Source organism: Lissotriton vulgaris, unplaced genomic scaffold (assembly GCF_964263255.1).
Source record: "Lissotriton vulgaris unplaced genomic scaffold, aLisVul1.2 SCAFFOLD_315, whole genome shotgun sequence".
Lineage (NCBI taxonomy): Eukaryota > Metazoa > Chordata > Amphibia > Caudata > Salamandridae > Lissotriton > Lissotriton vulgaris.
In genome coordinates, this window is record NW_028250410.1 from 714,471 (window position 1) to 736,718 (window position 22,248).

The 22,248-nt window shown below is 47.8% G+C and overlaps 1 protein-coding gene across 2 annotated transcripts in view; it reads left to right on the forward strand.

Annotated features, from left to right (window-relative positions):
• Positions 1-22,248, forward strand: part of LOC147663269 (stromal interaction molecule 1-like) — a 515,456-nt gene that overhangs the window by 272,042 nt on the left and 221,166 nt on the right. For both annotated transcript variants that reach the window (XM_086950573.1, XM_086950572.1), the window contains one exon: positions 20,615-20,729. In XM_086950573.1, coding sequence (XP_086806699.1) covers positions 20,615-20,729 — 115 coding nt within the window. The remainder of the gene's footprint in view (positions 1-20,614; positions 20,730-22,248) is intronic.

Below are 22,248 nucleotides of genomic sequence, written 5' to 3' on the forward strand. Positions count from 1 at the left end.
TCTCCCAGGCCTAATGTCAATAACTATACAGAGTTATATGGATAGTACTGAGACTCCCCCAGTTAAGGCCATTGTGTCCCTTAGGAGACGCTCAGCACAACATTTAGAAGAAAGGGAGCTCAAATCCCGCCTGGCGTCCATCCCTTCTGTTAAATTAGGTTTTGGATGTTTTATTGCCCCCAGAGGATGCGGTTTCTCCAGCTTTTAACTTTCCAAACATATCCTGTGTCCTGACTTCCTCTCCCAGAGCTAATAGGATTTATAAATATTTTTCGTCTTTCAATTATTCAAGGGTCAATTGCAACTTAGAACTACTTTGGGAAGCTGATCTGGGTTTTATCTGGTCGATTTTTCTTTTATTATTATTGAGATCTGGTATAAAATTAATAAGATATCTAAAGCCCCAACACAAAACAAATTCTATTTTTGCCGTATAGCAGACTGCATGTTACTACTTCGGCTACATTCTGTCCAGAAAAATAGTACCATGTGTTGGTCATGTGACTACCCAGATAACGATGCGATGCACATGTTGTTCTGGTGCCCTCATACTTTATCTTTTTGGCACAGGGTTCGTAGTCGAGTCAGAGCAATCTTTCGCACACTTTTAGTGTTAACCTTTTTCTTGGTAGTTTGGTTGGTGATAAAGATGACCCTGTTCCTTTTAAAAATAGGTTGTTGGATTTATTGTGAGCTGTTGCCTTCAGCAAATAACTATTAATTGGAAATGTTCTTAAAATATTTCATACAAAGCTTGGTAGTATAATGTATGCCAACATCATAGATTAGAAAATTATTTCATATTTTATAACAGAAACAGATTCAAAAGTGATTTATTCTGGTTGCCGCTACCAACATTTTTTGATAATTGTACCAAAAATGTTTCAAGCACAAATGTGCATCATTAGAGAATTTTTTACCGAAAACTCTTAGATATTTTCACAAACTAGATCATTTGCAAATTAGCTATCGGTTATTCTACTGGTCTTCTATAGATGTGTGGTCTATTGTCTTAATTTGCATACATGCTTTTTGTGGTTATTATATATCCTTTTCTCATTCCTAGCAGTCATTCATTGTTTTCTTCTGCCTTTATTTGCTGCCCTCTGAAAAATATTAAAAAAAGCTTTATTTATATTAGTTGTAGTTTGGCCTTTCTATATTCGATCTGTAATGTTTTTATTATTTCCCCCGAAATTGTTCACATACTCTTTGTAGAATTGTATAGTTAACTATTTTTCTGCTTGCTCAATAAAGCTTTTTTATATGAACATGAAAATAAAATTCTGCTTGGCACGAAATCTGATGTCAGTTTATCGGACATCTAAGGCGGGGGGGGGGATTGCTGTGACTGAATCGCTGGCGACAGCATACAGGTTGCCATATTGATAGGGGTAGACGGGGCAGTCTGAAAGCAAGTTCTGTCATGTATAGGAAACCATTCATATTACACGTGGTTCACCTGTTTCTGAACATAAGTAATCCACCCCAATGCCTCAGTCTCTCCCCCCCCCCCTTTTCTCTTTCCCTCCCCCTTTCTCCACCCTCAACACCCCCCCCCGGGCACTATTTGTAAAATAATTTTACGTTTGAGGATTCTGAGTGCAGTCGAAAGGCCCACCGCATTACTACAGAACAAATTAAGCATTACTACTAATATCCCCCAGTTTAAGAACCCTCCGTTTACGTCCTTCGAGGAAGGGCAGTCCGAGTGTGCCCACCTGTGACCGCCAGACACTGCTTATCTCGGCAGCCAGCGTTTAATTCTCGCCTCCATCTTGTTCAGCTGCACCCTGTACAACTCTTTCCTTGCCTCATTATGTCAGAAGCCTGGTGGGTTTTTGTAGACGGCTGATAACATTGTTTTGCTCGTTTTCTTTAGACTTGTTTGAAATATTTAGGCCACATGATCGAATCGCAGCAGGGTTTCCCCCAGCCTTTCATCCTCTCGGGTCGATAAATCGGGCCCACTCGTTCAAATGAGTGAATAGTAACTAACACCTGTTTACAGCCGAACCTCAGTATCGAGTGCAGTGAAACATACCATGACGTGTTGTGCGGTGTTTTTTGAGTTAATACATTGAGGTGGTGCTTCAGTCCCTTGGGAGAGCTCGGCTGGTGGTCGGTGTGTCTCGAGAGAGTTCACTGCAGCCAGGAGCGAGATGTCGGGCGCTCTCACTCCCACCTGTCCGAGGCGTTTATGGATGTCCAGAGTCCTTGCAGGTGGCTCGACGTTCCAGGTGTCAGGCTTCACCTCGAGTGTGTTTTCTTATTATTCTTACATTTTGTTCTCCGCTGTTTAGTGCGGTTCGGCTATATATTTGGGTCATTTTCCCCTTAATTTCACCCCTTCGCCCCTTGCTGCTTTTGTTGCCCCCCCCCCTCCTCCCAGATAACCCGGTTTTCAGCTAGATTTGCATTAATTCCGCCGTCCACGCGCCGGTGAATACCTTACCAAGTATAGACGTGAGGTTGGCAGGTTCGGGGGCCCCGGGGTCGGATCTCGGCCCCGGCTGGCGGGGCTCCAGGCCGCTGACGTGGCCCCCTCTTCCGCGGATTCCTGGGATGCTCCAGATGTGCCTGGGGTCGCCTCCCCCCCCCCCCCCCCCCCCCCCCCTTGTGACGCCTGAGGTGCCTGGGCAGAAGTTACAGGGACGAGAGCATCTTTCACTGGGGAATAGACAGCAGTCCTCCTCAGAGCACTAGAGCAGCCCCACCCCACTCATTGTCATTCTGTCTGTGGCTAATTGCCACATATAGAATGACAGTGGGCCAGTCTGGGCTGTGAAAGCATGTGGCGGCTCCTCCAGCCGTGGTCTAGGGCAGGGCATTCTGCTGCTAGGTGAGACTCCAGTTAATCAACTAAGGCGGTGAAAAGAATGGGTGATAGTGCTTTCAGGGTCTCATCATTTTAGAACTGACACATCTTCAATATTATATTCAAGGAAGCCTTCGTTACTGCTTGTTTATTTTATGCAGCTAACCACCATTGACAAAACCAATAGTTCTGGCTTTTTGTAGCTGTAACATTACTTGTTCTAGGTGTAACATTGCTGTATTATATACCTTGATACAATGACAGTCGGGTGGCACATTATACTAAGCACACATTTTTAGCTTATGTGTTTTAAGCAAATCCCTTAATTTCATTGAACACCCCCTTTGGAGAGACCCCACTGTTTTTTCATCCCACTTAAAGCTCTGGAAACAACACTGTCACAGTCGCCTCACGTCCGGGCACTGGGCATCATGCACAACTCATGCCTTTAACTTTTTCAGATTACCTATGTGCAGGGGCTTAGTGAACCCTGCCCGACCCACCCCACCCCTTGCTTTAGGGACTACATCAAGGGTGGAATTCTTGATAGGCCTCTTCTGTCTGTAACTCTGCAGACAAAGGCTCCGCTCATAATTAATGTGAAAAGGTAGGTGAGTGAGTAAGTAAGGGATGGATGGATGGCTGGATGGATGAGTGTAATGATGGATGGATTGATGAATTGATAAGTGAAAGGGTGAATGTATTAACGGATGAGTGAAAGGGTGGATGTAAGCCTGGATGAGTGAGTGAATGGGTGCGAAGATTGCCAAGAGGATGGATAGATGAGTGAAGGAGTGAAAGGGTGGGTGGATGAGTGAAAGGATGGATGAGTGATAGGTTCAATGGATTGATTCATGAGTGGATGAGTAGATGGATGGGTGGGTTGATGGAATGATGGACAGCTAGGTGAAAGGGGTTGAAGAGAGAAAAGGAGGCTGGGTGGATGTCTGACTGAACGAGTGAATGTTTGGTAGGATGAGTGACTAGGTAGATGAATGAGTAAGTGAAATGATGGCTGGATAGGTAAATGGCTGGGTGGAAGAGTGAATGGATGAGTGTGCGGATGGATAGGGTGAAAGGGTGGATGGATAATGGTTGGATGAGTAAAAGGGTGGATGGATGGAGGGATGAATGAGTGAAATGATAGCTGGAAGGATACGTGATGGATAGGTTTGTAAATGGTTGAATATGGACATGGATCGGCACACACATGGAAGGACAGAATGAATGGTGAAAGAATGTATAATGGATGACAGTAAGATTACACATTGTAAGCCCCATTACCTTAAGCAACATTTTCTATACATCTACTTTCACGTTTATATGAGTCATTGTCTCTATATAATGTGTGATGTATCGCACTCCTACACTTTGCCATATATACGTCGAATGAGTAGCACTATAAAAGAAATTAAATACACATGAGAGAAGTTCTATGTGAAGATGAGGGGTACCATTGGAGTGTGGTAGCATGGCCCAACTGGCCGGACTGGGCATCGCCCTGCGAGCTGGAAAGGTGGGGTGGGACAGTTTTGTTACCATAAAAAGACCTGCCCTTTTGCTAAACACCTTGGCTGCTTGAGATAATCTTCTGCTGTGCTGGACCATAATGGAAATGGGTGTGGTCAAGACGAGCTCAGCTAGTCATGAGCACACGAGCACCGTGCCTCATGACGAGCTGAGCTCGTCTTGAACACGGAAGAGTTTAAAGCTGCGCGCATACTGAAAAGCTATGAAGTGCACAATTGTCTCAACCTAATACAAACTTATTTTCACTTGAACTTAAGTGGTTGTCTATTTACTTACTTATATACTATGGCACAACCTCCTCTGATGTGTGTGTAAAACTTACCTTTTGTCCTGAATTTTGACCCTGTCCTGAATTTTTACACTCACCGTCCTGAATTTGCACCCATGCCAGTTGGTCACCCTACTGGTAGTACGGCACTTTGCTCTCCTCCTATTCCGCAAGGATGGCACATTTTCCCAGTGTGCCTCTCACTAATTGTGCCCACCCGACAGGCGAAATATGACCTTCATACTGAACTGCTTTCACGTACCCGCACACCCCTCCCTCGCCACTGGCTTCACCCCATGAGAATGACATTCAGGAAATACATGCATAAAACGGTTGTCTTTACTTCCGGCCCACACTGGAAATGTTCATTCTCCGCTGCCTTCATAGTCTTGGATCCCGGTTGCTTCAGTTCTTTTGTCACTGAGCCTCTCCGGCCCCTCCGTCTCCCAGCCCCTCCACCGTCATCTGTGTAGGCCTCTCTGTCCTGCAATCACAGCGACGAGGGTGCGTAGTGCCTGGGCTTAGCAGTAGAGTGACAGTAGGTTTGCTGGACCACAGCTCGATGAAGTCATCACATTGTGTCCCTTTGTTTCCAAAAGATGTGTGACTACCATAATATTAACATCCTGTCACAAAGGTTAGCACTCCCATGCACTGAGAACCACGTCACAGAGGACAGCGCCTCTTTGATATCCCTCTATTTATTAGATCAGAAAATTCTCACCCACAATTTGTGGTATGCATCATCATTGGGTCCTTTCTAACCACTAACATATTTCTACAGTCCGAACAGCCCATACAAATATGTTTTTGTCTTCTCCCTTCACTTTATATTGAGTTTTACCCCAAAAAGGTATCAAGGGCTTCCAGGGTTGGCCCAGCGACCAACCCTGGAAGCCCTTGATACATTTTTTGGGTAAAAATAAATATAAAGTGAAGGGAGAAGACAAAAATATCTAAAGGATACATACACCCCAGCCTTCCTTTATTTGGGATGCCCATAATATGGTTAAAAACAACAACATTGATGTTAAGGGATCTCAGTTAACCCTGTTGAAAAAGGTGGAGGCAGAAGACCTTTTCCGAAGTTGCCCGGCGTTAGCCGCCTCTATACCCACTCAAGTTTACCAAACACAGAAGCAGGCGCTGGAGACTGGAAGGCAGGAAACAGAAGTTTTATTCTCTCCGGAGGAGAAACACATCAGTTCGGACAGCAAGTATCGTCACGAGGTGCTCTAACCGCATCTCTGAGGCCTGGCCTCTTATACACAAGTTTATGATCTTTATTGCATGTAACACATTCTTGCAATGCTTTGAAGTATGAAAGGATATCCTCGGAATCTCCCCTTCAGGCCCGTTCCCACACACATTTACAGTTGAAGTCCCACCCCGGTCACAACAGGTGATGATTGTCGCGCAGCTGGACATTCCGCCGATTCACGGAATGTGTGGGGTTGATCGGATCTCATAGGGTGGGGGCTTTGATCAATTTGAGGGTCCTTTAGTGGGGGAAGCTTCCTACTGTACGGGGGGGGCAATAGACAGTATCCTCAGGGCCAGGTGGTGGTCTGGGAACGAGGAAGACAAACGGGCACACAGGAAAAGGGGTTTGTATCAAAGGACCTGGGACCATGAAAGGGATGAAGGGAGGTGTCGCGCTGGGAACAGGATAGGATTCCGAGGCAGAGCCGCGCAGATGGGGAGGGTTTATGGCCCATGCATGAGAGAGCGGGGGTGACCAGTGCGTGGGGGTGCTTGTGAGGGCGAAGAGCCGTGGTGGGGGTCAGTGGCGTGCAGAGGGTGGTTCTGATCAAGGTACCTAAAATGGCGGGTGTGCCCGACAAAGAGTGTGGCATCGGGAGAGAAGGCAAGATGGCGCAGATAATGTTTACCAAACCGTATTAATTTTCCACAACCCCACATACTTTAGTAAGCATGTGTCGGCTCATCTAAGCAGCTTTGGGTTAGTGGCCTTCATCAGGACTACTGGGTAAGGCAAGCACCTTTTAATGACTTTTAGATTGCTGAATATTGAGTTGCATCTGTAGAATGAAGCAATAAAGCATGCATCTGGTAATTCCACTAAAGGGAGAATGCACGTGTCTGCCTGCTCTTGTGTGTCCTCTTTGCAGGCACCCAAGGGACAGTGCACGCTCCTGCCTGCTCTTGTGTGCCCTCCTTCCAGGCACCCAAGGGACCGTGCATGCTCCTGCCTGCTCTTGTGTGCCCTCCATGCAGGCACCCCAGGGGCAGTGCTTGTTCCTGCCTGCTCTTGTGTTCCCTCCTTGCAGGCACCCGAGGGACCGTGCATGCTCCTGCCTGCTCTTGTGTGCCCTCCATGCAGGCACCCCAGGGGCAGTGCTTGTTCCTGCCTGCTCTTGTGTTCCCTCCTTGCAGGCACCCGAGGGACCGTGCATGCTCCTGCCTGCTCTTGTGTGCCCTCCTTGCAGGCACCCAAGGGACAGTGCACGCTCCTGCCTGGTCTTGTGTGCCCTCCTTGCAGGCACCCAAGGGACAGTGCATGCTCCTGCCTGGTCTTGTGTGCCCTCCTAGAAGGAACCCAAGGGACCGTGCATGCTCCTGCCTGCTCTTGTGTGTCCTCTTTGCAGGCACCCAAGGGACAGTGCACGCTCCTGCCTGCTCTTGTGTGCCCTCCTTCCAGGCACCCAAGGGACAGTGCATGCTCCTGCCTGGTCTTGTGTGCCCTCCTAGAAGGAGCCCAAGGGACAGTGCATGCTCCGCCTGCTCTTGTGTGCCCTCCATGCAGGCACTCAGGGGGCAGTGCTTGTTCCTGCCTGCTCTTGTGTGCCCTCCTCACAGGCACCCATGGGGCAGTGCCTGCTCCTGCCTGCTCTTGTGTGCCCTCCTTCCAGGCACCCAAGGGGCAGTGCTTGTTCCTGCCTGCTCTTGTGTGCCCTCCTCACAGGCAACCATGGGGCAGTGCCTGCTCCTGCCTGTTATTGTGTGCCCTCCATGCAGGCACTCAGGGGGCAGTGCTTGTTCCTGCCTGCTCTTGTGTGCCCTCCTCACAGGCACCCATGGGGCAGTGCCTGCTCCTGCCTGCTCTTGTGTGCCCTCCATGCAGGCACCCAGGGGGCAGTGCTTGTACTTGCCTGCTCTTGTGTGCCCTCTTTGCAGGCACCCCAGGCAGTGCTTGTTCCTGCCTGCTCTTGTGTGCCCTCCTTGCAGGCACCCCGGGGGCAGTGCATGCTCCGCCTGCTCTTGTGTGCCCTCCTTGCAGGCACCCCGGGGCAGTGCTTGTTCCTGCCTGCTCTTGTGTGCCCTCCTTGCAGGCACCCTGGGGCAGTGCTTGTTCCTGCCTGCTCTTGTGTGCCCTCCTCACAGGCACCCAAGGGACAGTGCATGCTCCTGCCTGCTCTTGTGTGCCCTCCTCACGGGCACCCATGGGGCAGTGCCTGCTCCTGCCTGCTCTTGGGTGCTTGACCTTGGCAGGGTCGGGTGCCTGCGTCCCTTGGTTGCCCATCTTACCCTGTGGCGCGTCTGTAGCGTCTGGGATTGCACCGGCCCCTCAGACGTGCTGGCCGCAGTCCAGCTCCACAAATAGCCCTCATGTCGTACTTTGTCATGGGAATGCCCCCCAACAAGCACCGGAAGCCCGGTCCGGTGTGTGGGCCCACAGACGTGTCTCCCGTGCACCCGCCCCGCTTCCGGCCGCCACTTGCCCCCCGCACCCCGGAGCAGTCCTTGGGGAATGTGTCACGGTGGCGTTCTGTTTAAGGAAAACAAAAAAGCCGTATCACTTTTCCTTTCCATCTCCGTGGGCTAAATATACTGCGCAACAGCTGATGCACAACCTCCCGGGCTGGGCGGGGAGGGCGGCTGTGCTCAGACGGGGCCAGGCTGACATTGCAGCGGGCCCTTGGAGGTCACGAGCCGGGGCCCCTCTCCGATCCCTGCTGCACCCAGAATCTGAGCTGCACTGCCCCTCCCGTGACGTCCAAAGAAAGCTGGGCAGCCGAACCAAAAGAGACTTTTCCGAGAAAAAGATTTGGAACAGTAACAGCTCACTTTATAACGGTGCGTTTCTCTACAGCAACATAATCAAATAAACCTCCCAGGAAGAAAATGTGCTAGCTTTTCTTTCTATTTATTTCTCCACTTTCCTCTTGAAAATTTCGGTCACATTTGCTTCTTTCACCTCACTTGTTATTAGTTTTTCGTGGCTTACTTTCAGGGCCTGTAGGCACTCTGCTTGTTCATGCCTCTTGCAGACACTGGTGAACAAGTGCAAGCGGGGAACTTCTTTGGTTTTCAAGGTAGATTAGCTCAGCGCCATGTGACTCTGGGCAACAGCTTGCTTAATCTTCCCAACGGCCCTCAGCGCCTAGAGACCCTAACGGGTGATTGTGCGCTACAAATGTGGATTATTATTACCAGCTGTTCAAACCATTAGTATAAAGCCTGGACGTGATTCACTTCATGCTAAGGGTGGTAGTGACGTCACACACCCTTTACCCTGACGACGTCAGAGTTGACCTCTTGTCTCACTCGTCACCCATGTCCCGCCTCCTGTTCTCTGCTGAAGGGCCCAGAATAGAAAGGCTCTTGGGGCCATGTTTACCTTTTGTTGACGCTTCTGCTTTCATGATACCTTGCTCTAGGGGTAACAAGGGCAGTGCCAGGGGCTAACAAAGGCAACTTACAGCTTTCTGAAGAATCTGCCTACATGCACAACCGAACTGACACGTGTTACTTGTTGATCTCGAGCAAATGCCACCTCATTTTAAGTCCTTGCACCAGATATAACCACTAACTCTGTGAACAACGAAGGGTTAGCCGGTCCAGATTGGGAATGACCCTCCTTCCTCCAGTTAAACTACTGAGCATTTCTTCTAGTCGTAAGGTCACCCCGAATTCTTCTTTTGCTCATCTCGCTAGTTATGATTCATACAACTATAACATTTTGTTGCCATCATCCTGCACATCAGTGCAGTGAAGAGTGACACTTACTGTGCCTCGGACTCCACGCTTCCGATACCCATCTTCAAACCTCCTCTCGCTGTCCGTCTGCCTAAAGGTCATCAACCAATAAACAAATGATGGAGTGAAGAGGTAGAGGAACGGAAGGTAGACTCGTCCTCTTCAATACATCATAGAAAAACAAAAAAGAATCCACCTTAGACTTAGCCAATAGATACATCCTTCCAAAATATTCTGCTCACTAATCGTGATGGGTGTGTGCCCTAATAATGTATAGGGAAACATATTCCCCACCCGACCCCTGGCCAAGCGATTTATCCCCCTGACTCCTTGGACCCTCTGCAAACCCTGCCCCCCATTACTCATAAGGATCTCGATTTCTTGGCCACAAAGGTGAAATCTGGTTCCCCCCTTGATCCTGTTAAACCTGACACCTTTCTACTTCTACGGGATTCTATCTTGGTTGAGGGACAGGAACTGATCAATAGATCACTTCTGTCATCCACTATTCCCAAGTCATGGAAACATGCCAAAGTTATCCCCCTGCTAAAGAAGCCGACTCTGGACCCTTCTCGCCCAGAAAACTTTAGACCCATCTCCCTCCTGCCGTACCTGGCCAAGGTGATAGAAGCCCATGTGAACTCCATCTTGACCAGCTACCTAGAAACGAATGGGATCCTGGACGAGTCGCAAAATGGCTTCCGAGCGAAACATAGTACGGAGTCAGCCCTACTTGCAGTCACGGAACAACTGAGGGCCTCACAAGATCTGGGGAACAACTCAGCTCTCATACTGCTTGATTTAAGCGCAGCGTTCGACACGGTCTCCCACAAGATTTTGCTCAAACGTCTCGGGGAGATTGGAGTCAGAGATGGGGCCCTCGCCTGGTTCGCATCATTTCTATCGGACCTATCCTTTCAGATCCACGCCCCTCCTTACTTATCCAGCAGGCTCCCTCTCAACTGCGGGGTCCCGCATGGCTTGGCCCTCAGCCCCACACTGTTTAACGTGTACGTCCGGCCTTGGCCCTTCTGGCCAGGGAACGTAAGATCAAAATTATCTCTTATGTGGACGACACTCGGCTTATCTTCACGTTCCCTAATGACACCTCGCCTGACCAGGCCGAATTTCAGGAAGATGTTCTGGCCATCTCAAACTGGATGTCGGACAATTATCTCCAGCTTAATTTCTCCAAAACGGAGGTGCTCCTGATGGGACGTAACCTACAGAAGTGGGACCATCAGTGGTGGCCCCCGGCTATGGGCCTCACCCATAAACCAAAGGAGGTTGTGAAGAATCTGGGTGTCCTAATGCACAACGCACTTTCTTTTGAGTCGTATGCAAAAAAGGTTGCTGGTACCTGTTTCGGCCACCTACGCTGCATCAAACCTATCTTGGGCTTCTTTGAGCCGCCTACCCGGCAAGTTATAGTCCAGTCCCTGCTCCTATCCCACCTAGACTACTGTAATGGACTACTGCTGGGTACCAACAAGTCAGTCACCAAAAGACTCCAGAGGGCTCAAAACGCAGCTGCCTGCACTCTTTGCCCTACCCAAACACTGCCACACCTCACACCTTCTCCGCCGGCTTCACTGGCTGCCAGTGAAGCAATTCATTGAATGAATTGAATTCAAGTCCCTTTGCTCAACCCTTAAAATTCTACATGGCCAGGGCCCCCAAATACTGCAAGGACTCTGCACCCCCTATATTCCCACCCGGGCCCTGCTGACCTCCAACTTGCCTGTACCATTAGGGTACGCAGGAGCAGAGTTGGCGGCCGTTCTTCAATTTAATTGTGGGTTTCGAACGCGCTAGAATCGACTCCCAAAGGAGTATCTCTGCGCAATAGACCGCTGGGGAACCCGTCCTGGCTTTCCCTGTGAGATGGTCCCTACTTGGTATCTCCAAGGTGAAACCAGGCATCCCCGGCGTATGTGGGGGACCGTTGTGGAGATGAGGCAAGCTAATGCCCAGAGTTGCCGAGTGTGATCCTTGGTTAGAGTAGGCACCGAGGTGAGAATTATCGAGTCCGCTGACCCTGGTCCACGACCCTACCGCGTCGGGAATTGAACCCTGGTTCCAGGCCGTCCTCTGCTCCCGGGTCTGCTGCCTCTAACCAGTGAGCCACACCACTCCTCTTTCAGGTCTCTTGCCCCTGCTCTTTGGAATTCCATCCCCGTTGAGGCACGTGCTATACAAAATCAATGGCTTTTCCAAAAATATATTAAAACCTGGCTGTTCGCCTCCATCTAGACGGCTGACCCTTCGGCTGTCTCACAGTACTTTCTCTGTTGCCTCCGCGCTGTGACCCCTGGTTGGTTTTGTCTGCAAGCGCTGGGACGCCCTGATGTTGAGGCAGCCATGCGCTATATAAGTAAACTTAACATAACATTGTTTTGACACCGAATTTGCGGCCAGTGCCGTGAATGCCTAGCTTTCGGAAGCCATTGATACTTGTCTTCCTTCAGTTCTGAAGAGAAAATAAACTCACAGAACCCCTGCTCCTTGATATAATGAGTCACTTCAAACTGATAAATCCCGCTGTAAGAAACTTGAACGGGTTTGGAGAAAAGATTATTCCCCCTCCGCTTGTCTTATTTATAAAACTGAACCTAAGCAATACCACAAAGCCTGTGCCCAGACTAGGGCTAGCTATGTGAATAAGATGATTTCTGAAGCTTCAAATAAATCTAAACCACTGTTTAGTGTTGTCAAGGAGCTTGCTGGCTCTAAAACTACGGCCATACTTCCTCTCTTATCCAACGATAAATGTGATGAGCTCGCTCAGTATTTCATCTCTAAGATTGAGAATATCCACCTGGACATTACTGCGCAGGGAGCTGGCAACATCAGTAACACCTCTGTTAACTTGCCCCCTGCAGCTGCTGAGGTGATTCTTCACACTCCGACTTCAGCTTCACTTTTGTCCTGGCCCAACCTTCTCCCCTCTACTCTTTTAGAGATTTTGGGTAAAGTTAAGTCGGGCTCGCCATTGGACCCTGTACCTGTTTACATCCTACGATCTTTGGAGCCCCCCCCTGCTCTCTAGTATTTGCACTTTGCTAAACCACTCCCTGAATATGGCAACTGTCCCAAGCTGCTGGAAACATGCAATGGTTACACCACTCTTGAAAAAGCCCACCATGCACCCCAATGTTTCTTCAAACTATCGTCCCATCTCTCTGTTGCCTATCTTTTCTAAAGTTTTGGAGAGACATATCCACACGCATCTATCTCAATATGTGGCGCTTAACAATTTCCTACATCCTTCTCAGTCTGGCTTTCGCCCGGGGATTCTCTACGGAGACTACTCTTTTAGGTGTGACAGAAAATCTACGTTTACATCTGGATCGAGGGGAAACTGCTGCACTGATATTGCTCGATCTCAGTGCAGCATTCAATACTAGATCACACAGTATACTCATCAGATCCCTCACACACCTTGGTATTGGTGGCAAGGCTTTGAATTGGCTCGTCTTTTTTGAAAGACCGGACTTTCCAAATTGTTTCTCACCCTTCCACTTCTAAAGTTTATCTATCCCCACACGGTGTACCCCAGGGTTCCATTCTTAGTCCTCTTTTGTTTAATCTTTATGTTACTCCTTTAGCTCATATTGCTCAAAGGGCCGGTCTTAATTTATTTACCTATGCTGATGATTCCCAGATTGTTTTTTCCCTATCCCAAACTGACCCTGCCCTGCCTTCTCCCCTGGAAATTGGACTTAGCGATATAGCAAACTCGATGAATAGGAACTTCCTCAAACTAAATGGTGGGAAGGAGGTTTTGGTTTTGGGCAATAAAACTGATCTTTGGAGTCCGAGTCACTTGTCTTCAGCTATGGGTGCACTGCCAGTTCCGTCTGCGTATGTGCGTAACCTTGGAGTGATCATTGATAGGAGGCTATCTATGAGGGACCAAGCCAACAGAGTGTCTGCCACCTGCTTTACCATCTTAGGGTGGCTTGGAAAAAAATTGTGGATGCTCCCCTCGGACACCCAGAGATCCGTGGTTGACGCCTTGGTGACCTCCAGATTGGACTATGGCAACGTACTGTATCTGGGGTCCACCAAGGCGGTCACCCACCATCTCCAACTGGTACAAAATGCGGCCGCGCGACTCCTTTGTGGATATTGTAAATCAGACCACATTACAGAACGCCTGAGGGAACTTCGTTGGCTCCATGTGGAAAGCTGTATAAAGTTCAAGGCGCTATGCTACATGCACAAGATTAAGATGGGTGTGGCTCCCCTCTATCTTCAGTCACTTGTTAAGCCCTATTCTCCATCCCGCTTGCTCCGTTCTTCCTCTCAACATTTATTCTGTGCTCCTAAGTATAGGTTGTCCAGAATGGGGGGCGGTGCATTTGCCAACTTGGGACCCAGACTGTGGAATTCTTTCCCGCTGGCTGTCCGTGCGGAGGTCAACTATGTTTGCTTTCGAAGAGCTGTTAAGACCTGGCTCTTTAACCAGTAGATTCTTTCTTTTCATGGGTGTCAGGTTACTTGTGACAATCAGCGCCGGGAAACCCGTTTGGGTAGCTGTAGCGCTTTACAAAATCAATAAATAAATAACATTTGTTAAAATAACTCCCTCCCACCAAAAGGTCCTTTGGTGGCATGCTTCGTCTTTGGGTTCTTCCCGCCCCGCTGCAAGAAGGGGCGTGCTATGACCAACGAAGAAGTGGGAGCACTTGAAGGTGAATATACTATGTGTGATGCTAGTGTGAGAGAGGAAGGGTCGGATGTGTGGAGTATAAAAGATACCTGGCTATGTGGAAAACTACCATTTAATAACAACGCTTCTTGGTCCTCCTTTAAAACCTTCAAGGAAAATGAAACTTCTGACCTCTCTAAAACAGTCCAACCACTTCATTGACCCCCTTCCCTCCAAACTCCTCAACATATCCATTCACTTCCTACTCTCTTCACCTTACTCACCCAAGGCTTCATACCCGATAGCCTCAAAAGTGGCATTGTTACTCCTATTCTATAAAAAAACAAATGCAGACCAGTCTAACCCCAATAGCTACCGCCTCATCTCGAACATCCCAACCTTAGACAGATTCCTAGGAAAATGTGTGCACTTACAGGTCCACAATCACTCTGAACCAATCCAGCTCCTTGACCAATGCCAATCTGGCTTTTGATCCGGTCATATCATGGAAACAACCCTGGTGCACATTGTGGATGATGCAGTACGTTCACTCGACCAGAATGAATCCTGTCTACTAATCCTACTTGACTTGTCAGCGACGTTCGATACGGTCAGTCATGATGCTGTGCTGAACGCTTTAGAACACTAGATGGGCCTTTCCCACGCTGTGCTAAAATGGTTCTCTTCTTTCCTTCACAATAGATCTCAGAGCATCTTAATCAATCAAGGTCTTCCTAATCAATTGCCAGTGTTGCTGTGTGTACCTCAAGGTTCAACTCTCTGCCTGACCTTGTTTAATCTATACATAGAACCCCTGACCAAAATCCTCAAAATTGCTCATTTTACCTACCACATGTATGCGGACGACCCCCAGCTATACATGAAAATTGCCCCCTGGACTACATCAATATCCTCAACCACATCCTGACAAAAATGCAACATTGGTTAAGTCTTAACCACCTCAAACTCCATGCCCTCAAAACAGAATTCCTGTTGATTTCACTGCCTGCCATCACCCCTAATATCAAAGACTGTCTCATGTCTCACTGCTTTGAATTGCACCCCACACCTTATTGACTCTTCAAAATCCTTAGGTATTACCCTAGATAATGCCCTCTCCATGCAAAAGCACATCAGTGCCACCACCAGGGGAGCTAACCTTCAACTTCACATCCTACGAAAACGTAAACCTCACAAAACAACGGTTCAAGCTCTTGTTGTATCAAAATTAGATTATGACTGAGCCACTCTTGCGGGCCTTTCGAAAATCTCATTTGCGCTACTTAAGGCCACTTTGAATACTGCAGTCAGGCTCATCACTGGCTCAAAAAAAGTATTCATATCACCCTCGACCTCCAGTGATTGAAATTGTCAACTTATGAGGCAAGGTTCCATCTCAAAATTGCACGTATAACCCATAAAGCGCTGCACCACAACACCCCTTCTTACCTGGCCCAGAACCTGACCTTATTAGGTGGAAACAGACCATCCACAAGCACAAGCTCCCTTCTACTCAAACCAAAAACATTTAACAAAAAGAAAACCTACAACCGATCTGTCACAGAAATGGGCCCACAAATCTGGAACTCTCCCCCACCCAAGATCGGATGCAACCCTTCCACATTCATCTTCAGGAAAGAAGTACAATCTCGATTTGTGAACAAATTCCTCTCATTGAGGACAGACCTCGCTCTCCGACTGAACAACCCCTTTCCTGATTGTGTGTTGCTGCTTTTGTCACACCCTGGCATATACAACTCTTACCTGAGTTGTTTCTCCTGTGCTTTCCCGCAAATCTACACACTGTTCTTTTACCAAAAGTACTCTTTCCATGTCAGTATGTGCCGATGTTTGTTTTGTTTTCTCACCTCTTGCTTATGTAACTTATATTGTACTTTGGCAAATTGCCATCGGTTTTGTAACTTGCCTTCTTTTGCTATTCTTATAAAGCGTTCTGTTACCCGAAAGGGTCTTGTTTGCGCTATATAAAACTCTTAATAAATAAATAAAGTCTACACCTAGTCACGCCTCAAACTTTATTATTGTTTAATTGCTATTTGGAGAGCACAGCAGCTACTGTGTGAGTGTCCCGGCACTGGCAAAGAAATATGATCCCAAACTGACAGATGGCTTTATAAAGCGGACCCAAAGCGCCAAGTCTTGAGGAGTTGCTTAAAGGCCTGGATGTCCTCCGTGGCGGGTAGCTGTGATGGGAGGATATTCCAGTCCCCGGCGGCGGCCGGGTAAGAATTCCAACTGCCACCTCACCTTTCCCTTCTGAAATGAGGAATCGCCACGAACAAGGAGCTGGAGGACCGTAGTGACCTGGTCGGTTGGTATTGTGTAAATCTGTTGGACGGGTACTGAGGGCCAGAGTGGTAGAAGGCTCTGAGAGTCAAAACAAGAGCCTTGAACCGCACACGTTCTGGTTGGATCTGGACATTCCTAGGGAGACGCAGCACAAGCCTAGTACACTGCCAGGTCTTCCGGCCTCTTCTCCCACCGACACAATAGTTTACCAGAACTCAACCTCACCAAGAGTCTGATACTCTGGTGTGCACCTCTACCTGAAAGGAGTACTCCTTGATGACTAACAAATGGACAGGAACAATTTCTGCCAATTGATACTTCAAGAGACATTAGCAGTAAGATGCTCAAACAAAACCAAATTGTCCAATCGGCCTGGTGGGTTTAGATCAGAAGCAATATCTCTGTATATGCCAGAGATAAGCGACACTTTCAAGTTCGCATTGCCGAATCTTTGAACTTCACCAAAGAACTCTTACAGATATTTAAGGAGACCGTGTCTCCTAGCGTCTCTTCCCTCATCAGGTCTCTGCTTCAAAATTCTGTTAGTGGTTGGCAAAGAAATTGACACTGTGAGGTTGCATTGCCACTTTTTACCTCATGGACTATGGAACTGTGCCCACTTTTATCTTCCTGTGCAGCCCTCTCGGTGAGTTTGTGCTGTTCTTTCAATCTGACAAATGCAACATCTTCTTCTTAAATAAGTCTCTCCTTCTAATGGATATTGTCATTGCTGAAGCTATTACCAGGGCCTCCAAATGTTTACACCATCATCAACATTTTAATCATATCCCCTTTGCATCTGGAACATTTCCAAGTCCCTGAAACTTGCAATCATTACACCTGTCCTAAAGAAATCAAACTCGGATCTTAGTAATCTAACTATAGGTCAAATTCAGGCCTTCATTTTGTTACAGAGACCCTTGAAGCTGCTATCACCAGTTGTTTGCCCGCCTGGGGTCACACTGTGTTCTTGGTGGCTTTCGCTATGGCGCCACACCGCACAGACACTACTCTACAGTGAAGAGCTTAGCCGATTCCAGAAGAGGGCTAGGCCTGTGCACTGATCTGATTAAACCACTCAGCTGCTTTTGACACCTTTAACAACCCGGTGCTAATTGAAAGATGTCTGCTTGGACAGGCATTAGCGTAACAGCACAGTCAAGGTTCTCTTTCTTCCTACAAGACCGCTGTCGCTCGGTCGAATCAGGCTCTTTTCGCTCCAAAATAGTCAGCATCATTGTGACGTACCTCAGGGCTATCTATGCCTTGCTAACTGCGCAATTAGCCTTCTTGGCTTACATCTTAGACTTTTGCAAGATATGAGTTCACGTGTATGCTCAAGACACAAGGTGCACTTTTATGCCTGATGATGAACGTGGCAACATTTTTCACTGTTGTGCTCCTGGGTCCTGTCAACAACAGCCTCTTCACTCTGTTCTCACCAGATGAACTGGAACTGTGCAGCTTGCCTGTTATTTGGAGTGAAATGACATGACTGATCCACACAGTTTGTGTAATCCCTCTGTTGGTTCTCATTGAAAGAAAAAATAAATTTTAATTCACTTTTTTTTTATTTTTTTATTTAGGTTTCTTGTAGAGCGCTAACAATCATCCCAAAGGGATATCACGGCGCTGAGATTGCTAAAGTGCGGGTGCAGTGGGCGTAGTTGAGTGGTTTAGTCGGAGTGGGGGAAAAGGAAGGTTTTTAGTTGTTTCCTGAATGCCAGGTGGCATTCTGTGAGTCGGAGGGCCATGGGCAGTTCGTTCCACTTCCTTGCAGCGATGTGGGAAAAGGCTCGTTCACCCATCCTGGCTTACCCGGGGGATGCTGGCTTGCGCCGAGACTTGTGAGCGGAGGTTTCTGGTGGGAGTGTAGAACTGAATCCTGTTTCTAAGGATGAGAGGGCCTGTCTTGTGCAGTGCTCTATGAGTGATACACAACATTTTAAAAGTTGCTCTTTGCTTCATTGGCAACCAATGTAGATCACGCAGACAACTTGTGGCCGAGTCGAATTTTCTTTTCATGCAGATAGCCTTGGCCGCTGCGTTCTGCACCATTTAGCAGCCTCTTCCTCCTTCCACACCCTTCCCATATTCTGCAGAATCTTCAGATGGGTCCCAATGAACACCAGAAAGACCGTCATGCAGGCTCTGTCACCAGCTATCTCGACAACGGCAATGCTCTCTATGCCACAATCTCCATCCAGCTCCTCAGAAGACTCCAGATCATACAGAACGCTGCAGCCAGACTCCTCCTGGACCTGCCCAAACGGACCTGTATATCTCCTCGCCTCAGACACCTCCACTGGCTTCCCACCCAGAAAAGATGCCAGTTAAAGATCTTCACACCTGCTTACAAAGCTCTACACAATCAAGGACCATCCTACATCAACCCTAGTCTGAACTTCCATCTGCCCTCAAGACGTGCGCTCCGCCTCACTTGCCCTCGCACACACCCCTACACCCGACACAGCCACATCGCCGCCAAGACCTGAAATGACCTGCCCCTCCACCTCTGACCAGCACCCTCCCTGGCCGACTTCAGAAAGTGACTCAAGACCTGGCTTTTCGATGGAGACTTGGCACCCTCCGTGCCCAGATACCCTTAGGGGGGACAGTGCTGCGCTTTACAAATGCTGATTGATTGACTTTGCCTTGCACTCCATGTGCATCATGGCTGCCACCAATTTATCTTGCAAAACGATTTGTCACTTACCAATCTACTTTAATGCTTACATCTGCCAAGCAATGTCTTTTGGTTGTCCATTCGTACAAATATGGGCGCTATGGCATGAGCACTGTCCAGGGTTCCTCCCTGCCGCCTCCTTTGATATGCAGAAGTTTTTTTTAAAGACAACTTTTCACCATGGCATTTTGGTAATCGTCTTGTTGTCTTCGCAACTCTCTCCAGTTGAATGAGACGTCCTTGCCAGTGAAATGGCTATGGTCTACCTCGCCTCTTAACCCAGGACTTCTGCACACATGCTCTTTCGGGGCTTCATATTTGTGGGCATTATCGACTGGTTTTTGTTCAGGTACAGTTAATCACTGCTAGAGGATCCGCTGCTTCTCCACCTCAAGTTAAGGTACATATACTGTAAAGCAACCTTCCATTTCCTTCTTGCATGTGCCCTTACCTCAAAGTTCTCCGATTCCACTGCTGGCTGTTTAAAAGCGTTTGACAAACCTCCAAATGAAACCAAATAATACAAATCAGTATATTTAAACATGTTTTATTGTTGTACAGCTCAAACAAAGGCCAGAACTGCATGTAGTTGGCAGTCATTGGATTAAGGAAATGTTTGGATTTTCCACCAGATTCTTCCACAAAGCTCCTGAACGTTGGAAACCTTGTTAAATGCGCATGCCGGCTTCCTACTGTCCCCACCAGTTTCCTGTTCACTCAAGTTATCTCCTTCTGTAAACTGCCACGAGCTCCTGTCCTAGTGACCGTCATGGGGTTATATCACTGTGATGTGATAAGTCGATCACTGGGCACATTGTCTCCGAACTTGCATCGACCTGGAGACAACACAATGGTAGAAAAACTAACCTTTCCCTTCCGTCGGCTCCTTCTTTGCTTTGCATGTTAAGGCCAGGCTTAATATCCCACTTTTCCCTTTTCTCAAGCATCTGTGTCAGTCATAAACCAGCACAGTGTCCCTGTGCATCCGTCTCATTTCCATAAGATGCATTTTCACACTTAACATAGTGTTCATATACATTCCTGTGCCAATGAGAGACTAATTCTTGTGATGCCTGTTGAATGCTTCTAAGTTCAGGGAAGTCTTCACTGCGTTCCTACAAGTGGAAACATTGAATCAGGAGACCAACTTCAGGTCGCCCGATCCCAGAACAAACCTTAATCAGACATTTTACAACCATCAGCAGGTCCTTTCATAGTGACTGTACACGCCCAGTATGTTTCTTCTCCTGCAGATGGAGACCCAGTATTTGTCCATTAGGATTCTATTGCACTGTGGCCTTTGTGTAGTGGAAAACGCTTTGCTGGCTATTGCTGTAAGCATTGGGACTTCTGGAATCTGGCATTCTTGGTAAGCGAGTTGTAACTCCATGTCTGTTTACTTCCTAGTTCCTGCGGGAAGACCTAAATTACCATGACCCAACCGTAAAGCACAGTACCTTCCATGGAGAAGACAAGCTCATCAGCGTGGAAGATCTCTGGCAATCGTGGAAGAACTCTGAAGGTAAGAGACCTGCGCCCTCAACAGATGACTTGTTGATCTGTGCGTCTGTCCATAACTTGGGCATAGGTGTGCTGAAAGCTGCTCTCCGTTTGCGGAATGCTAATCTTTCTTTCCTCAATTTTCTCCATCAAAGGTACCTTATGAAATGACAGTGGACCATATTTAAGGATTATTAACTTAGTTGAGAGCCTGCCCGGGAAGTGTCCATGGATAACAAATGACCAATCACCACTGGTACTCACTGGGCAAAATACTCCTTCTCCTACAATATTCCTTTGTGTAACAGTCTGCACTGTTGCCTTCTCTCTACCAGATGGAGCAGCAATAAAGAGAGCATTCCTCGTATTAAGTCACTTATTTAGGGTATTGTTGGATCTCTGACATCCACTCCACCATGCTAGCATCTCCTATGACAATCTGCTCTCCCCATGTTGGCACACTAACCCCAGGACTCCTCACCGTCCATGCACCCCAAACTACCAGTCCCCTTGCACAGACCACAACTCCTAAGCCTACCCATTGCTGAAGGCTTCATTGAAGCTGCTTGAGATTACAAGAAGAGTCCAGGCCTACCGATGCCATTAGACCACAGGATTCCTAAACGAGAGAGCGAATAGAGCTTAGAACTTGGCTAAAATGATTAGTGGGAAATAGATGGAATAGGGATAATCAAATACATTAAATCAAAGGTCGAATATGCGAGGCAGGGAGTTATGGCACTCAACAGCTGGCGTAAATAGAGGTGTGTATATTATTCCTGTTGGGCAGCCGAGGAGAGGTGGTTATTCAGGTGGGAATATTGAGGTAGAGTTGAAACGGAGTATAGAAAGCAAACCAGATTGCTTAGTGAAGGGAGAAGGAGTGAGTGGAAGACGAAGAAGTAAGAGCAAAAGCGTGAGAGGAGGGAAGAAAGGCAAAGAGTGATGGAAGGGGCATTGATTGCTGGGCTAGCGCCCACAGTGAGCAAATTACTTTGAGGAGGAAGGTACATTTGATGGAAGACCATGAAACATTATGAGCGTGATAGAGAAAGAAAACAAGGATGTGTGATATTTAGAATGAGAGGGAACATCCAGTATAGGAGTGTGAATCTGAGGCACTCTGGAATGAAAAGAATAGGACAGGAGGCCATTCCTTGGGAACAGACTGATCCAGGCAGAGGGCCCCACAGGTACTGCATGCATTGCACCTGATGGGTCCCTGTTCAAAAAATCAGCGACTGCCAAGCCCCGGTACTTAGTATTCCTTTATCACTTTGACTATCCCTTTCTCGTGCAGATGCTTTACTCTAGCTCAGTGGTGATTCCAAGCCTGCATCCGGTAAGAAAGTGTATGCAAAGTCTGAGCTATAAGAGAGACCACCACAGCATCTGCTTGTGTGCAGCAAGACCTGTAGCAGAGTCTACAGTTCTCTGATGTCTGCTGTTTGACAAGCAGATAAGAGGGGCTGGTGGTCCTTAGTCTACAGGGACATTATTGGTGGCCCCTTCTTGTTTCAGGCCCGACGGACAGTCCGGTC